The 15,150-nt window shown below is 37.8% G+C and overlaps 1 protein-coding gene across 1 annotated transcript in view; it reads left to right on the top strand.

Annotated features, from left to right (window-relative positions):
- tmtopsb (teleost multiple tissue opsin b) overlaps positions 1-14,515 on the top strand; it is a 31,745-nt gene extending 17,230 nt beyond the window's left edge. The window contains exons 3-4 of the mRNA XM_079602749.1: positions 3,901-4,134; positions 12,166-14,515. Of these exons, the coding sequence (XP_079458875.1) occupies positions 3,901-4,134; positions 12,166-12,441 (510 nt within the window). The 3' untranslated portion in view covers positions 12,442-14,515. The remainder of the gene's footprint in view (positions 1-3,900; positions 4,135-12,165) is intronic.
- The last annotated feature ends 635 nt before the right edge of the window (positions 14,516-15,150 follow it).

Raw genomic sequence — 15,150 nt, 5'->3', positions numbered from 1 at the left:
CCAGTTACTGAAATTTCCATACAATAGCATGCTCAGAGAAATTATTTAATGATAAGAAACTGTTCTCTGTAACTGTTTTTGTGAACTTCATGGAAGCATTCAGACTTATCTATATCAACTGTTGTTTCTAAGACTGGTAGCAAGTGAAATTGATATTTTGTGTGTGTGAACAGGATTCATGATCATTTGTACTGTGGGGCTGGGTATACAGATTTACAGAAACAGATTTCTTGATTAAATTTGATTTGTATTCAGAAGCGCTCAATTTGATTACGATTTGATTCTGATTAATGGGTATATTTCAGTTATAATGTCAATTTTGCTTACATATGAAATATGTAATATGCCTCATTAGGATTATTATGCCTCATTAGGATTTGATTTCTCCCACCTGTGGCTCATTAGCTTGTTTGTATTTGCCTATTTAACCTGTATTCTCCTTTGCTTTCATTGCGTAGTCTTGTTAGGGTTAGCGCTGCATTTCTGAGCACCTGTGTTGTTTTTCCCTGTTCTGGTATTTCGTGTCCTCGGCCAGTTTCCTTGGATTCTGCTGAGTTTGGGTTGCTGTGTGTATTTGACCATTTGTCTGATTTTGACTACTTTTATGGATTGTCCTAAATAAATGCTGCACTTGGATCACTCATAAAGCCTCGGAGCAGTGAACTTTTAAGGAGTATCATCATCTTGCTTAAGCCTTTAGAACTGAACCCCCCAGATCAGCAAAATATCAGGTTCACTGGAGAACTGAAAGATTTACCCAAGTTCCCCAGACTGCTGACAGACATTTCTTTTTCTAAGGGAGACTGTTGTTTTATCAGTATTAAAGAAGACCACAGTGAGATCTCCGGAAACAACTTTATTTTGCCGATCTCAGCTGTGATCACAGCTTTCAGAATCTTCTTAGCAACATAATGTTTGACGTCCACCTACCCACATACCCGAGGGATCCTCCCTGACCAAACACACTCTGACAGACGCTGGATATGCCACTTGCATTAGCATCTCCTTCACGGCTCTCCATCCTGCTGGGTTTGCCACCTTCTGACTGCAGGGCTCACACGCACCCCGAGGGGAGAGCCTCATTACCACAACACCACCACAACATCGGGGTTAGGTGTGTAACACGCGCCTGGATCTACATGCACTCGCCCGCTCTAATGATGCAACTTTGTGAACGGTTGCAGTATGTCTCTCCAGGCACATTTTAGTTTGACAGCTCTGACTGTCATCAGATTTTTGTGTTTTTTTGTTCTTAATCTATTCAATCGAGCGCTAAACAATATATGTATTTATGCTAATAAGGGTTTGAGCATTGATTGAGCGTTTGCTTTCACACTCCGTGTGATTATTGTAATGTTCCCAAAGCACATTTGCTGTCCTAGTTAGACTGATTTTCCCTATTTCACAGTTTATTTGTTTAATCCATTTAGCATTTCGGCACTTTTAAATAACTGCTTATAATTGCTATTCCCCAGCAATAATGTTTCATCAGGAGTTGTGCTGTAATTACTGGAATTCATCTGAGGATTACGGACACACACCTACACAGAAACACAACAAACTCGCTGTCTCCTATTGTGATTCACATCTGAGGTTGTCTGTCTTTAGCCTGCTTTGCTTGGCATCCTGTGTTTAATGTGACCATGAAATTTCCACCTGCCAATCAAACTTCAATTGGGTTGAAGTTGTGGATGACTAACGGGTTACGAACTGCCCTTTTTTTTTTTTGTCCACCCACCTCAGCACTGCATCTCAAACAGCCATCACGTCTTCTCTAGTTCTTAATTGGTAGAGCGGCCGCAGATGTGCCGCTGGCTGTGTCCTCTGGTGATGTTCTGCACCATGACTTCACACCCCCGTAGGCCTTCACACCTCGCAGTGTTATTCACAGTCTGAACCCCTGTGTGGTGCCCTTCTGTGCAAATAGGACTTTTTAATGTAACCACAAAAAAAAAAAAAAAAAAAACAGTGGCACAACTCCATGGGGAGCCTATTAGCAACTTGACATTGATCTGACATTCCGCTAAGTAATAATTTGTCAAGTTGCGGCTTTTGCTCAAGGTGGACGGTGGAATCGAGGGTGCCTAGCGCGGACCGCCTGTGAAGAAAAGGCTGCACTCGTTCCACTCCATTGCTCTTAATTAGCTCATAGTCAAAGCCCAATTATGTTACTCGGGGCACTGGCCATTACATTACATTCAGAGGCCAATCAGGAAGAAATGTGTTCATGTTGTAATTTAAGGTATCGCATATAATTCAAAGTGCTGGATGACTCTGATCAAGTTATGTGTGAGGAAATGTGGCTTATTGTAAATTATTTAAACGTTATCAAGGCTACTACTTACCAATACATGCTTTCTCTCTTTTTCCAGACAGCTTTATTCATTTTACTTGTATGGTCACTTATTTGGGTTTGACAAGTGATTTGACATGAATGCAGGAAGAATGTGAGTTTTTGAGTATTTTTGCTTAATTTTCCAGTAAAAGAAAAGGATTGTAAACATCCTAAATCAAAAGCGCAATTGTGTAAGGTATTAAGACTTGTTTTTCAGAGAACATATCTTCATGTTTCTTTTCTATGCCCCTTTTTTACTGTTTAAAGCATAAATCTAAAATATATATAAATAGTTCAATTTAACCTTAAAACTAGAAAACAACATTGCTAGGATATTTCGCACGTGGAACCAAACTGTAAATATTTTATATTACGTATAGAAAAAATACCCTGCTTTCGTTTAAAATAATATATGTTGGTTTAAATATGCAATAAATTTGTATTTAGGAGAAACTTCAGATTTGGGTTGCACGATGTTTCTTGTTAACCAGTTCAAAGTTGCATTTGTAGTTTGAAGATCCCATGACCAAAGTTGATCACATAAATTACTTATAATTTTTTTACATACACCGCTGTTCAGAAATTTGGGGTTGGTAAGATTTTTTCAATGTTTTTGTAAGAAGTCTCTTATATTTAAGAAGACTGCATTTATTTAATCAAAAATACATTAAAAACAGTAATATTGTGAAATATTACTACAATCTAAAATAACTGTTTTATATTATAATATATAATATATTATTCTATGTAATAATATATAATTTATTCCTCTGATGGCAAAGTTGAATTTTCAGCAGCTATTACTCCAGTCTACAGTCACATGATCCTTCAGAAATCATAATAATATGCTGATTTTAAGAAAAATTACAATCATTGATGAAAACAGTTGTGCTGCATGCTTAATATTTTTGTGGATACTTTTTTCCAGGATCCTTTGTTTAATAGAAAGTTCAAAAGAACTGACATAGTGTAAACGTCTTTATTTTCACTTTTGATCAATTTAATGCTTCCTTGCTGAATAGAAGTGTTAGTAAGTAAATGTATCTGGTGGACAGTTATACTGGAATAAGACAAAAGCACTGATAAAGAAAAGGACTTGACTCCGCATCCACATTGCGTTCTGGGAGCGAAATGCACTTCAGAGCGCCACTGCACCAAACTTCAGGGACTAAAGTTCAACCAAAGTAGCAACTCTCAGCTCTTGGGCACCTACACCAAAAGAGCACTTAGCAGCTGTCAGACAAAGTGCTACAACACCGCAAAAATGGTGTGTCATGCTCAGTAGGCAATTCTACAACGTGTAATGATCCTTCTGTTCGCCCATTGTTGTGTTTAAGGGTCTATTACAGACCAGAGCGATCGATTCACGGCTGTATCCATTTCTGCCAAACTGTCCTGAAGCTTATGCTAAACGTTCATCTAATCTGTAAATGTCTGCATATACAGTTTTATCATTTTGCCTTAGAAACAATGACACCGCTGTCAGTGTAATGTCATGTTCCTCACATATTTTTCTTTGTCTTCTTTTCTCCTCTTTTTGCTCTTCCCTAATTGCAATGACAAAGGTGAGCCGGATCAATACGGTGGTGAGTCGTAAACGGGAGCAGCGTGTGCTCTTCATGGTGGTCACCATGGTGGTGTGTTACCTGCTGTGTTGGCTACCGTACGGGATCATGGCCCTGCTAGCTACGTTTGGGCGGCCCGGCCTGGTCACACCAGCGGCCAGCATCGTTCCTTCTCTGTTAGCCAAGACCAGCACCGTCATAAACCCCATCATCTACATCTTCATGAACAAACAGGTGGGTAACCCACAAGCTACTAATCAGTAATCTGCTATTTTTATATCAATATGAATATTACATGATGTTATGTCACTCAATGCTTTTGATGCTACTGTGTTTTGTAATAAGCACATGCTATTCTTTGCTATATTTAGTCTTTAACAGTTTTTCTTTAAAATAACACACTGAAAGCAGGATAACTTGATAACTTCAGTTTGGGTGTCATTCCCAAAAGAACATGATCAACAACACCTCATTTTAGAATGAATTTAACAGCACAGATCACACAAACTTAGTTAAAGGCATTCTTTGTCTAAGTCCAATTCGCCTTTGAATGTGAAATATGTGTTTTGCCTAAGAACTTATTTTTGTCCAAAACATGTGGGCTGAAAAAAAATGTGAAGGCAAAATTGTCTGAATGTCTGGGTTGCTTAAGTTAAACTATAGCTCCATAAAAATAAAAGTCCTCATAGCTCCTCTGGACAAGTCATTATAGATTCAATTATAACATTTTATGGGTTGTGTATTGAAAAATCACAAGGCTGACATACAAAGACCATTTGATTTAAACTGTACCATTTGAACATTTTATTAAGCTGTAATATTAAGATCAGGTTCTCAGGTTCAGTTTTTCATTGGGGACAAAAAGTGGACAAGGAAACTGAACAAGGATTTTTTTTTTCTTTTTTTTTAAAAACTGGTTTTGAATTGTATTCTGCTAATAACCTCTAATCTCTCTTTCTGCTCATCTTTTTCCTCTCCTACCCTGCACTGTACAACTTATCTACTTATTTTATGAAAATGTACTTAAAAGGTCATGTTTCCACAAACTCAAATTATATATTGAGATTTATTAAAAGGATAGTTCACCCAAAAATGAAAAATCTGTCATTTGTCATTACAAACCTGTATGGCTTAATTTCTTCTATATATTTTGAGAAATTCTTTAAAAACATTCTTTAAAATATCTTCTTTTGAGTAGCACAGAAGAAAGAAAGTCATCCAGGTTTGGAACGGCATGAGGTTGCGTAAATAATGACAGAATTACCATTTTTGGGTGAATTAGCTCGCAAAGAGTTATATTCAGACTTTTCCCTTTATTTACATGGTTTTAAATTGTTCAGAATTATGTTCTTATGTACTGTTCATTTCTTTAAGTAATGTACAAGTTATGGAGAGCAAAGGGCTTAAATTGTTGAAAAACTATATGGATGCTCATGAATATGCATGAAATACCTTAAACCTTATCATTTCAAGTTACTACACATGATAAAGCTAACAACAATGATGTGAATTACTGGTAAAAGGCCAAACAATATTGATTATCCCAGCTCCAGTGAATGCTGGAAAGAGGGAAAATGAGACTGAATCATAAAACCAATTTCTTGATATATAGGCCTATATATATATATAATCGTATTTGAGCTAAAAAAAAATGCTTTAATCCAACTAATCTGCCAAGTTTCTCAGAAAATCTGAACATATTGTAATAGAAAAGCTGCTTTTAGATGCATTACTTGTTTTCCAGAAAGCAAAAAACTTTTTTTTTTTTTTTTTTTGTATTTTAGTGTTGTTATTTTTTTTATCTTTGGATTATATTTTACAGTGTGCATTCTCCTGTAAAGCTGTTCAAATCCATCCCATGCCGCTTTGATGCCTGGTTTGTATTCCATTTGAATTTTCATTCTAGTTTATGGCAAAAAATGAAACAGCAAATAGTTTATGCTGGTCTTTGGAAGAATGCACAAACCATTCGAGTAAATATAAACTTTCAATGCTCTAGTTTGTGATCAAGGATTGTATCCGAGTATGTTCAGCGAAAGTAAAAAGTTTTCAAAGAAACTTTTCATTCAAAGCAGCACTTCTTATATGATCAAACTGATACAAGATGCACATTTTATTGTTATTTCTGAACCTGTGTACATATGAACAGGTTTTGTATTATCTCTTCTGTGTGGGTTTAAGCTTCTGCTCCAAACAATTCCTTGTGATAAGACCGGAGATGAAGACTTGGAGAAACTAGTTTTGACTGTCGGAGGAGACACCAGTCACCTGTATGTCATTTTCAGTCTTCAATTCCTCCCAGCCCGTAACCATGGAAACTGTGAGTTGAGGCGAGTTGAAGACTTAAAGTGCTGTACAGATTCAAGTATCTACTCGGCATGTGTCGATATGACCACCGGAGATTGAAAGACGGCAGAAAATGGAAGAGTATGGAAAAAGAGTGAGTTTTGGAGTGCAAGAGAGCTGCAAAGTCCCTGAGCCCGTGAGTAAATAACTGTACTGTTATACCGCCCTGGTTCAGGAGCTGTCATGCTTTGTGGTAATTGCATTTACTGCTTCCTCTTTCCTGGGACGCAAAGAATTTTCTGGCACATTTCACATTTTCTCCCTTATTAAGAGCACAATGTGTGCTTAGGGGAAGCATCAGTGCACTGAAAAAAACTCCCTTGTTCATTAATTGGCTATAAGAATCACAAGCACATGTAAATTGCACTGCAAAAAAGTAATTTTCTCAATATTTTCGTATTGGCTTCCATTGAAAACTTCCTTAAAGGGATAGTTCACCCAAAAATGAAAATTATCCCATGATTTATTCACCCTCAAGCCATCCTAGATCTATATTCTTTCAGACTAACACAATTTGAGATATATTTAAAAATATCCTGCCTCTTCCATGCTGTATAATGGGAGGAATGGGGGAGATTTCGAAGCACAAAAAAATTCACCCATCCATCATAAAAGTAATCCATACGTCTCCAGGGGGTTAATAGAGGCCTTGTGAAGCGAAGCGATGCTTTTGTGTAAGAAAAAAAAAAATCCATATTTAAAACTTTATTAGCTATAATAACTAGCTTTTGGCAGATATGCACTGCGCAAGTTGACTTTTTTGTTGGTTTGGGTTTTTGTAAGAAAAATGTCCATATTTAAAACTTTAATATACGATACTCCGATATCCTACATCATACTGTACATGACGTCAGGGGTTACTCTTGTGGCAAGAGATACCAGCCAACCAGTGATTGGATGCAATAAACAGCCAATATCCTAGTAATATACATGACCATAAGCAAATAGTTAGTTAGAATAGGACCCTAAACTGAAGTGTTACAACTGCTGTTGTATGGACTTGCTAATAGATACACAGACTGTGAGCATGTAAGAGATGCTGCTGCTGCTGCTGCTGCATAAATAGACATACATAAATCCTGTTGCAGATCTAGACAGGTGGAGCTGGGGGAGGAGGAGGGTTTTAGAGGAACTCTGACTCGTTGGAAGACTTACAGAACAGACTATTTAAATGTTGAGCAAGCAATCTCATTAGCTGCAGGATTAGCAGAGCAGCCAATCAGCTTGTGGCTTGTGCCATACAGTTACAAGCATTTAAAGGGCCTATCAGCCTGTGCCCTACATAGAGTTTCATGACTGAACTAGATTTACTTACTTAATTGCTTTTTATTTATTTACTTACTTATATTTCATTGTTTTTATAAATATAACACACATTTGTGAGGTTTAAGCTTAAAACAAGAAACCCACCTGGCAAAAAAAATAAAAAATTCCAAATTTAATGGTGAACCAAATCTAAATGTCTTACAACTTTGTTCTTCTCTGGTAAGAGTATGTTTTTTGTGATAATTTGATGGTTTTACTGCAAAACAAGACAAAAAATATAAGTAAATAAATGTTTGTTTGTTTTTTGCTGTAAAAGTGACTGCAAATATAGCCTACCTGTATTGCACACTATGTAAGAGACAATGAGACAAACAAACCTGCTTTCCAGAGAGACAGGCAGTTTATCCAAGCACTGGGATCAGTTATTCCGGACCACCTGTGATCAGGTGTAGAATAATTGGCGAGTAAGTTCTGTCCTTCTCTCCCAAGCTTCTCAGCACCCCGCAGAGAGCCAATCATCTCCTTTCCAGACCATCATCTGCTCAAAAGTCTGCTACCCAGCACTCCTCTTTGATCCGGATTGTACCCGGCTACCCCGGCCAAAAGAACATGCACTTATCCAGCATGAGTATACACAGAAATTATTGCTCATTATCTGCCAGAGGTGAGAAAGAACTGCTTAAGTCAAGTTCAGACTTTTAGGGAAATTGCAAAGACATTTTTTCCCCTCACGCTTCAGTTTGGATTTTCACGCTTGGACTTACCAGATTATCAGATCATGGGGAACATAAAGTACAGGTAAAGGTGTTATTGCAAGCTCTGCTGATGTCTGCAAAATTTGAAGGCCGGTCATTCACAAAGTTCTACATGTCCTCCATCACTAGCTAGTTTATTTATCAAATAGTTATTATTTTACTTTTTTTTTAACTTATTTTGTTGCTCTTGCGATGCTTCCTAATGATTGCTATTTAATTGTGTGATTGTATGGTTTCAAGAATTATTTGTTTTCATGAGTAAGAGATAATGTTTCCATTTCAAGGTTTTTAACGTTAAAGGACGGTGTGGCGAAGCAGTCATTTTCAATTATTTTTGCTGTGGTATAATAACACTTGTTGAATTTGTACTAGTCAGATGAAGTCTGAGCATTGAAACATTATGGGCATTAAGATTATTCAATAAACTGCTCTTTTTATTATCATCCCTTCGTCTCCTGATTCTGCTCTTCTCTGGCTTTCTCAATCTTCTGGCAGGGTTTCGTTATCCTGGGTCGGATCAAATGATGCAAATCCCTATTCTGGCATTGAGATCCATCCAATCTAACAGCCCCATGTACTTACATTGTAGATGCCATACTATGGGAAGAGTCACAAATATTTTCTCTGGTAATCAACATTTTGCCACAAATGCTGGCAATGGAGTTTAATTAGTTTTAAACCATGAAAATTGCACACACTAATCAACTAAATTAATGTCTTCTAATCCTTGTAAATTAAGTTTATGGCCATGTAAAATCAATGTGCCATATGCGCTAAACCTGATTCCGGTTGAAACACCCAGCCAGATAGTTGTGTTATGTCTTACAGCATGTCCAGATGCAAAGCCACCTTCGTCATCTCTGCGGGGTTCACCAGACCTCCTGCCAGCTCCTGTAATGAGTGTGTGGATCTGAATCCATTTATAGACTCGTTCCTCCCACCTTAGACTCATCACATTCCTCACCTGCTCGCTCAAAAAAAAGCTGCACACCTGCAACGGCTGACAGCAACATGACCAATTTTCAGATTCATTGCATTATAGGTCATCCATGTTTGTAGAAAGCATTAAGGACATGTGTATGTCTGGACTAGCTGTGGATTTCAGGTGGAGGCATGAAGAGTGTTTTTGGGAGGACTATCAGTGAGTGTCGGGGTCATGCATGATTGCTTTCCATCAGCACTAACAGAACACTGAATGGCCATTAACAGGATCACTGAAGTCAGATGTCTTGGGAAAAGTGTGTATTTGCAGTCTGCCATTAACCGTGACCCCGTGACCCAAATCTAACCCCCTGCAGAGGTCTGTCTCTGACTCTCTCTTTTGGTTGTCATTCTGTTTGAAAGGCACTGATTATTGAGTATCTAAAAAGCTTTTGTTTTAATACAGCAATGTTTCAAGTAGGCTATATAACATACAAAGAGAGTAAACTGCCAAAACATGACGGTTCTGCATCTTCTGAGGAAATGTAGTAGACTATAAGTATACAGTGAACATGGACGTATACTAAGTACACTACGTTTTCTCAAGGGGTGAAATCTCGCTCTGTGTTTTGTGGATTATGTTACTTTAAAATCTGTGCAGAAAAAGGTTTATTTTACAAGATGTAATTGAGTATTTCTAGGTCAAAAAAGTATTTACAATAATATATATTGTTCAATGATATATATGGAAATACTTCACAATTAAATTTTTCTTGTTCATTTTATATCATAATGTTTCTGTATTTGTCAAACGTCTTAAACTTTCTGTTTATTTCCAGGTTGAAATTATATATATTTTTTAATGTTTTTCAAAAGCCACCATTCCAGAAACAAGGAGGATTTTAAAGGGCAGATTAGTTCCACTCTCCTTCTGAGGGAACAATTCATGACTAGCCATTCATCTACTCAACACTTGCATGCAATCTGAAGGTGGTATAGAGTCATGGCCACACAAACATTTCCTCATTTCTGCTGAAAATGGGTTTGCTTGGAGCAAAATATTTTGCTTTGTCATTGTTTTAAGGTTAAAATAAGTGTTACTGTTACAGAAATTGAATTGCTCAACCTTTGTGACCAATACTTGCACCTCTGCATTTTAGTATTCATAAAACTCTCTTCAAAGTTTTGGCTGAATTTGTCAATTTAATGGTGAAGGTTGTTTTGTGAGGATGTGGTAAATCTCACACACATATCGACAGAACACCTTCTCTTGGAAAATGTGTTTTTCTCCTCTGAGACCTTAGCAGACAGTTATGATTAATTACAATAAACCTTTATCTATAATGAAAAGTGCAGTGTAAGAACACAGAGCTAGCTTTGCTTCCATCCGTGGCGACCTGGTGGTCAAAGCCTACAGACTGTTTCTTCTGAGTGTGTGATCCACGTGCGGATGAATGTAGAGTTATATACACAGATGCTCAGCGAGGGATTTGCACCTTAAATCAGACATCTCTTTGTTTGGACCAAGTCAAAGCAGTCACCAGACCAAGCTCAATCTTTTAAGATTTAACATTAGTCTGGGGAGTCTGCTCTGTATTTTCTACTGCACAAGAGGCGTGATCATAGTTCAAATGACTCTGTGCGCAATTGGATAGTCCTTCAACCAATCAGACGCGAAAACTCCAGTTTGTACAAAACAAACATGTTGGTTTGTAGCATTGATAGGCGGTTTGCAGGGCTAACAGCAATGACATCGAGCGATTTTCGCAGGTTGTGCAAAAAAAAAACATGAAAGTGAGTGGTATTTACACCCACTCGAACGATTTGTTTGCTAAACTAAAGAAGCCATTGAGCATCGTCGAGAGGTTAAAAGGAATTGGATTCGGTGCTTTTCTATCGTCATTCTATCGTGTTAAACCTGCCAATAGCGCGTCAGGTGGATAAGCCAGTTTGTGATTGGTTCCCGCAAATTTGGAAAGGAAGCAGGATAGATAAATGTACAGGTTTCGAGACTGAGCTCCAGGGCGAAATTAAATCGCCAGTCTAGGCATCTCTATCATTCTCAGATAATCACTGCCTACACTCCTGCCAAGAGGTCCTGCCTCTGTTAATGAATTTTGTGAACAGAGAGCTTTCAATTTGCAAACAACCCTGTCCACATTAGAGGAGACATAGCATCAGCTGTTGTTACAGGGCTGATGATTCCCACGTTGCTATTGTATTATTCCTGCTGTCTGTACAGTTGCAAATCCGGCAAAGAACGGGAGAAATGAGCTGAGCTGTGCAATCAAGTGAACATTCAGGCATTGTCTTGTTTGTCTTTCGACTGAAAATGTGAATTTCCTTCTCTTAAAGAGGAAACTCATGTTGTTCTAAACCTGTTTGATATTCTTCTGTGGATCACAAAAGAAGATATTTTAAAGAAAGCTTCAGTAGTTTTTGTCCATACAATAAATGTCACTAGGGTCCAAAACAACATGGACTCCATTGACTTTCACTGTATGGACAAAAAACAAAACAACTAAAGGCCAGTACACTCCAAGGACAACAACTATAATGAGAACTATAATTAGTATTAAGATCACAAAAGAAGATATTTTAAAGAGAATGTCAGTGTTTTTTGCTCACAGAATGAAAGTCATTGGGGTCCAAAACAACATTGGACTTTCATTGTATGGACGAAAAACACTAAATGCCTGTTCTCACCAAGGACATTAACTATAATGAAAACTAGAATTGGTTTTAATAACAGAATGGTATTGTCCTTTGGTGTGGATGCTAAAATAGTTATCATTCTTAGTGTGAACAGGCATTTTCCAAAATATCTTCTTTTGTGTTTCCACAGAAGAAAGAAAATCCAGGTTTGGAATGACATGAGGGTGAGTAAAAAATAAATGACTAAATGTTCATTTTTGTGTGAGCTATCCCTTTAAGGATTAGAAATGTAATCCCTGCTCTCTCAATCTTTGTGTGTCAGTTTTGCAGATGTTTCCATGCGCTCGTCATGTGCACCACCCCAGAGAGAGGCTCCAGCTTTAAAAACTCCTCCAAAGTCACCAAAACTCTCAGGACAGTGCGACGCGCCAATGGCCAGAATGTGACCTTCGCGGTGGCCTCGGCTGGCCATCCTACTTTCTGTGCCCCAAACAGTGGGGGCCCGAAAAGTTCCTCCGAGGGTGAGAAACCATCTCCTGCTGCGGGCCAGCTCACCAACAGACCTGTTGTCTCTCTTGTGGCCTATTACAATGGTTGAGCTCATACGGTCAGGCCAAACCAACACAAATACAGTGGAATTACAGGTGATGGAGGTCACGGATTGCGTAGAAAGAAAATAGAATTGATAAGTGGGCGTGTCTTGGAATATGGAACTAGGACACGCCCCTTACTGACAATCATGTCATGACCTTTCTGGGGGAACAAAACTATGAATGGATATTTAGTGAAAAGCTGGAGAAAGGGATGACTTCTCTAGAACAAGTAAACATGGACATGCACATGGATCTAATTGTTAATTTGGTTGATGTTTCTTCAGTCCAGGATGTAAACGTGCTCTCAGATTTTGGTGAGGTGAAACTGATGAGCCTGTTTGTTTCTGATATTTTACTTTAACAAGGACGCTTTCACTACCAGTTCCTTCCTGTGGTTGGACAACAAGACTAGAACAGATTGTTTAAAGAGATACTTTTCTTACTCTTGTAATTCTGCTCATCATGTGGAAATGTACAAGCACAGTAAGCACATGATGCTCTGTTTGTTAAGGGATATATATGTTGCTGAAATTTAAAGGGGTCATATCATTTTCCTTGATCTTTTGAAATACAGTAATAGATTCTCATAACTTCCTCCTCAATCCAAAAAGAGCATCTGTTAATTCCTGAACATTCTGAAGTCATTCTACTATAAAAATTCCAAAAACATTTAAAACATGTCCACATTTACACATCAATAGATAAATCATTTACACATCAACAGATAAATCATTTGTAAGAATTACTGCAATATTCTAGCCTGGCAAGCCAGACCCCCACATCAAGATGTTAGGTATGGGAACTCACCATTGGCATGGCTCAATCCAAAGGGAAAGGGATAAACGGTTGTTTGTCAAATTTCCTCTGCACGCAATAGGATAGCGCTACAACCAACCAGAGCAACGAACGGTTGTGGCTGAGTGAGACCCATGCGTTTTCCCACCAGCGGAGCTAGTTGATATAAACTCTTGCCGTATCCGGTCGGCAAAACTCCGAACACATCTTCCTTTTTTAAGAATGACTTAAAGCAACACCATGTAGTTTTTCAACCTTCATAATATATTTCCAAGACCCTTGTGATGGTACATCGACTTACAATACGTTGAATGACACGTCTGCCATAGCTTTTAATGGCACTACGGAGCTTCGTGACTTAATGACTTAAGTGCCGTTCTTTGTTCTTTTCTCAAAGAAAAGCTTAACTCCAAGTCCTCCAGAGTCGCGGCCAAAGCCGATTCGAAAGACCGCTGTTCGCCGGCAGCAGCAGCCATTCTTTGTTTTCAAGTAGCAGGGAATTCACGTGGAACCGTCACAACTCTGCAGTCATTATGTTAGGCCCGCCCACCGACTCTATACACGATGTGATTGGCCTGACTAGAGTTCGGTTTTTCCAGCTCGAAAGCCAACGGAGAGTTGCTAGACTACCCTGGCTGCAAAATTAATTTTGCTCCCTCTAGGGTGCGTCTAGATTTCTAGGCTAGCAATATTCCATAAAAAAAAAAAGGTAAATTGTCAATAGACTTTAAGTTTCATGAATCTTAACCCTGATTGCATCAGTCAGTCCACGCAGCTCATTTAAAGGGATAGTGACCCCTTTTTTTATCATTTACTCACCTTCATGTCGTTCCAAACCTCTAAGACTTTTGTTCATCTTCGGAACACAAATGAACGACATAAAGGTGACAGAATTTTTATTTTTTTGGGTGAATTACCCCTTAAAGCTGGATTTGCTTTATGATAATCCTCAAAATGTTAGAAAACACTGAGGCATGAGAAAACTTGACTATCATTATTAATGGACCTCAGGGAAAAGTGTTAAAAATGTATCATATGGCCCCTTTAAAATTAAAATGCAATAGTCTACATGAACTACACTTTTACAAATAAATATTTATACGTAAGCTCTGAAGTTCTATTTTAGCACTCTGTCTATTTTAACAGTTATTGTTTAACATGTAAAACTGCTTAGCAATGGAAAAAAGTTCTCTGTAGCCTTGCCAGTATATTTCCAGGTTTAAATGAGCAATTCATTCATTTTCAATTCACAATTTCTTTGGCATGTTATGTGAAATTGGCTGCAAGCACCCATGAAATCTCTTCATCATTCTGTTTACCAATACACAAGAATAATAATGAAATGCCAAAAAGCTTTCATAAACCATAATGTGATGCCTTGAAGCCAAAACATGCAACAGAAACTGTTCACAACTTATTTACAGTTTTTAATCATTACGAGCATTTTATATGTTTTGATTCTGGTAGTTAAGTTTTGTAATCTATATTTACATTTGTTTAGCATTAAAGGGACAGGCTTCTCAGCGTTGACTCCTCAAGACTTGAATAATGTGGGATAGGTCCAGGGGTCCCAAGATGGGATGTGACTGTTCTAATCAGCTGGTCTGCATTTACAAATGCAGCAACATTCACAATCGGACAAGAGAAATGTTATAAGAGAAATAAATCACATGTAGCTAAGATTTTGAACTCTGAAGCAGATTTGAAAGATGTAGATATTTTTTTACGACTTCTTCAAAGTATTTCTTACTGTAAGTGTTTTGTGTTTTGGTATCAAATTTTTACTGATCAGTTTCATTTGTACTTATTCAGTATACTTTCTTGTTAGGGTCACACTAAAAACTGTAATGTAAAAAAAAGCAGCGTCTCATTTTACACTACTGTTCAAAAGTTTGAGGCCAGTAATACTTTAATTTCTC

This window comes from Phoxinus phoxinus (assembly GCF_949152265.1).
Source record: "Phoxinus phoxinus genome assembly, chromosome: 24".
Taxonomy (NCBI): Eukaryota; Metazoa; Chordata; class Actinopteri; order Cypriniformes; family Leuciscidae; genus Phoxinus; species Phoxinus phoxinus.
The sequence above is the reverse complement of the archived record's forward strand: the minus strand, read 5'-3'. Positions and strand labels throughout refer to the sequence as shown.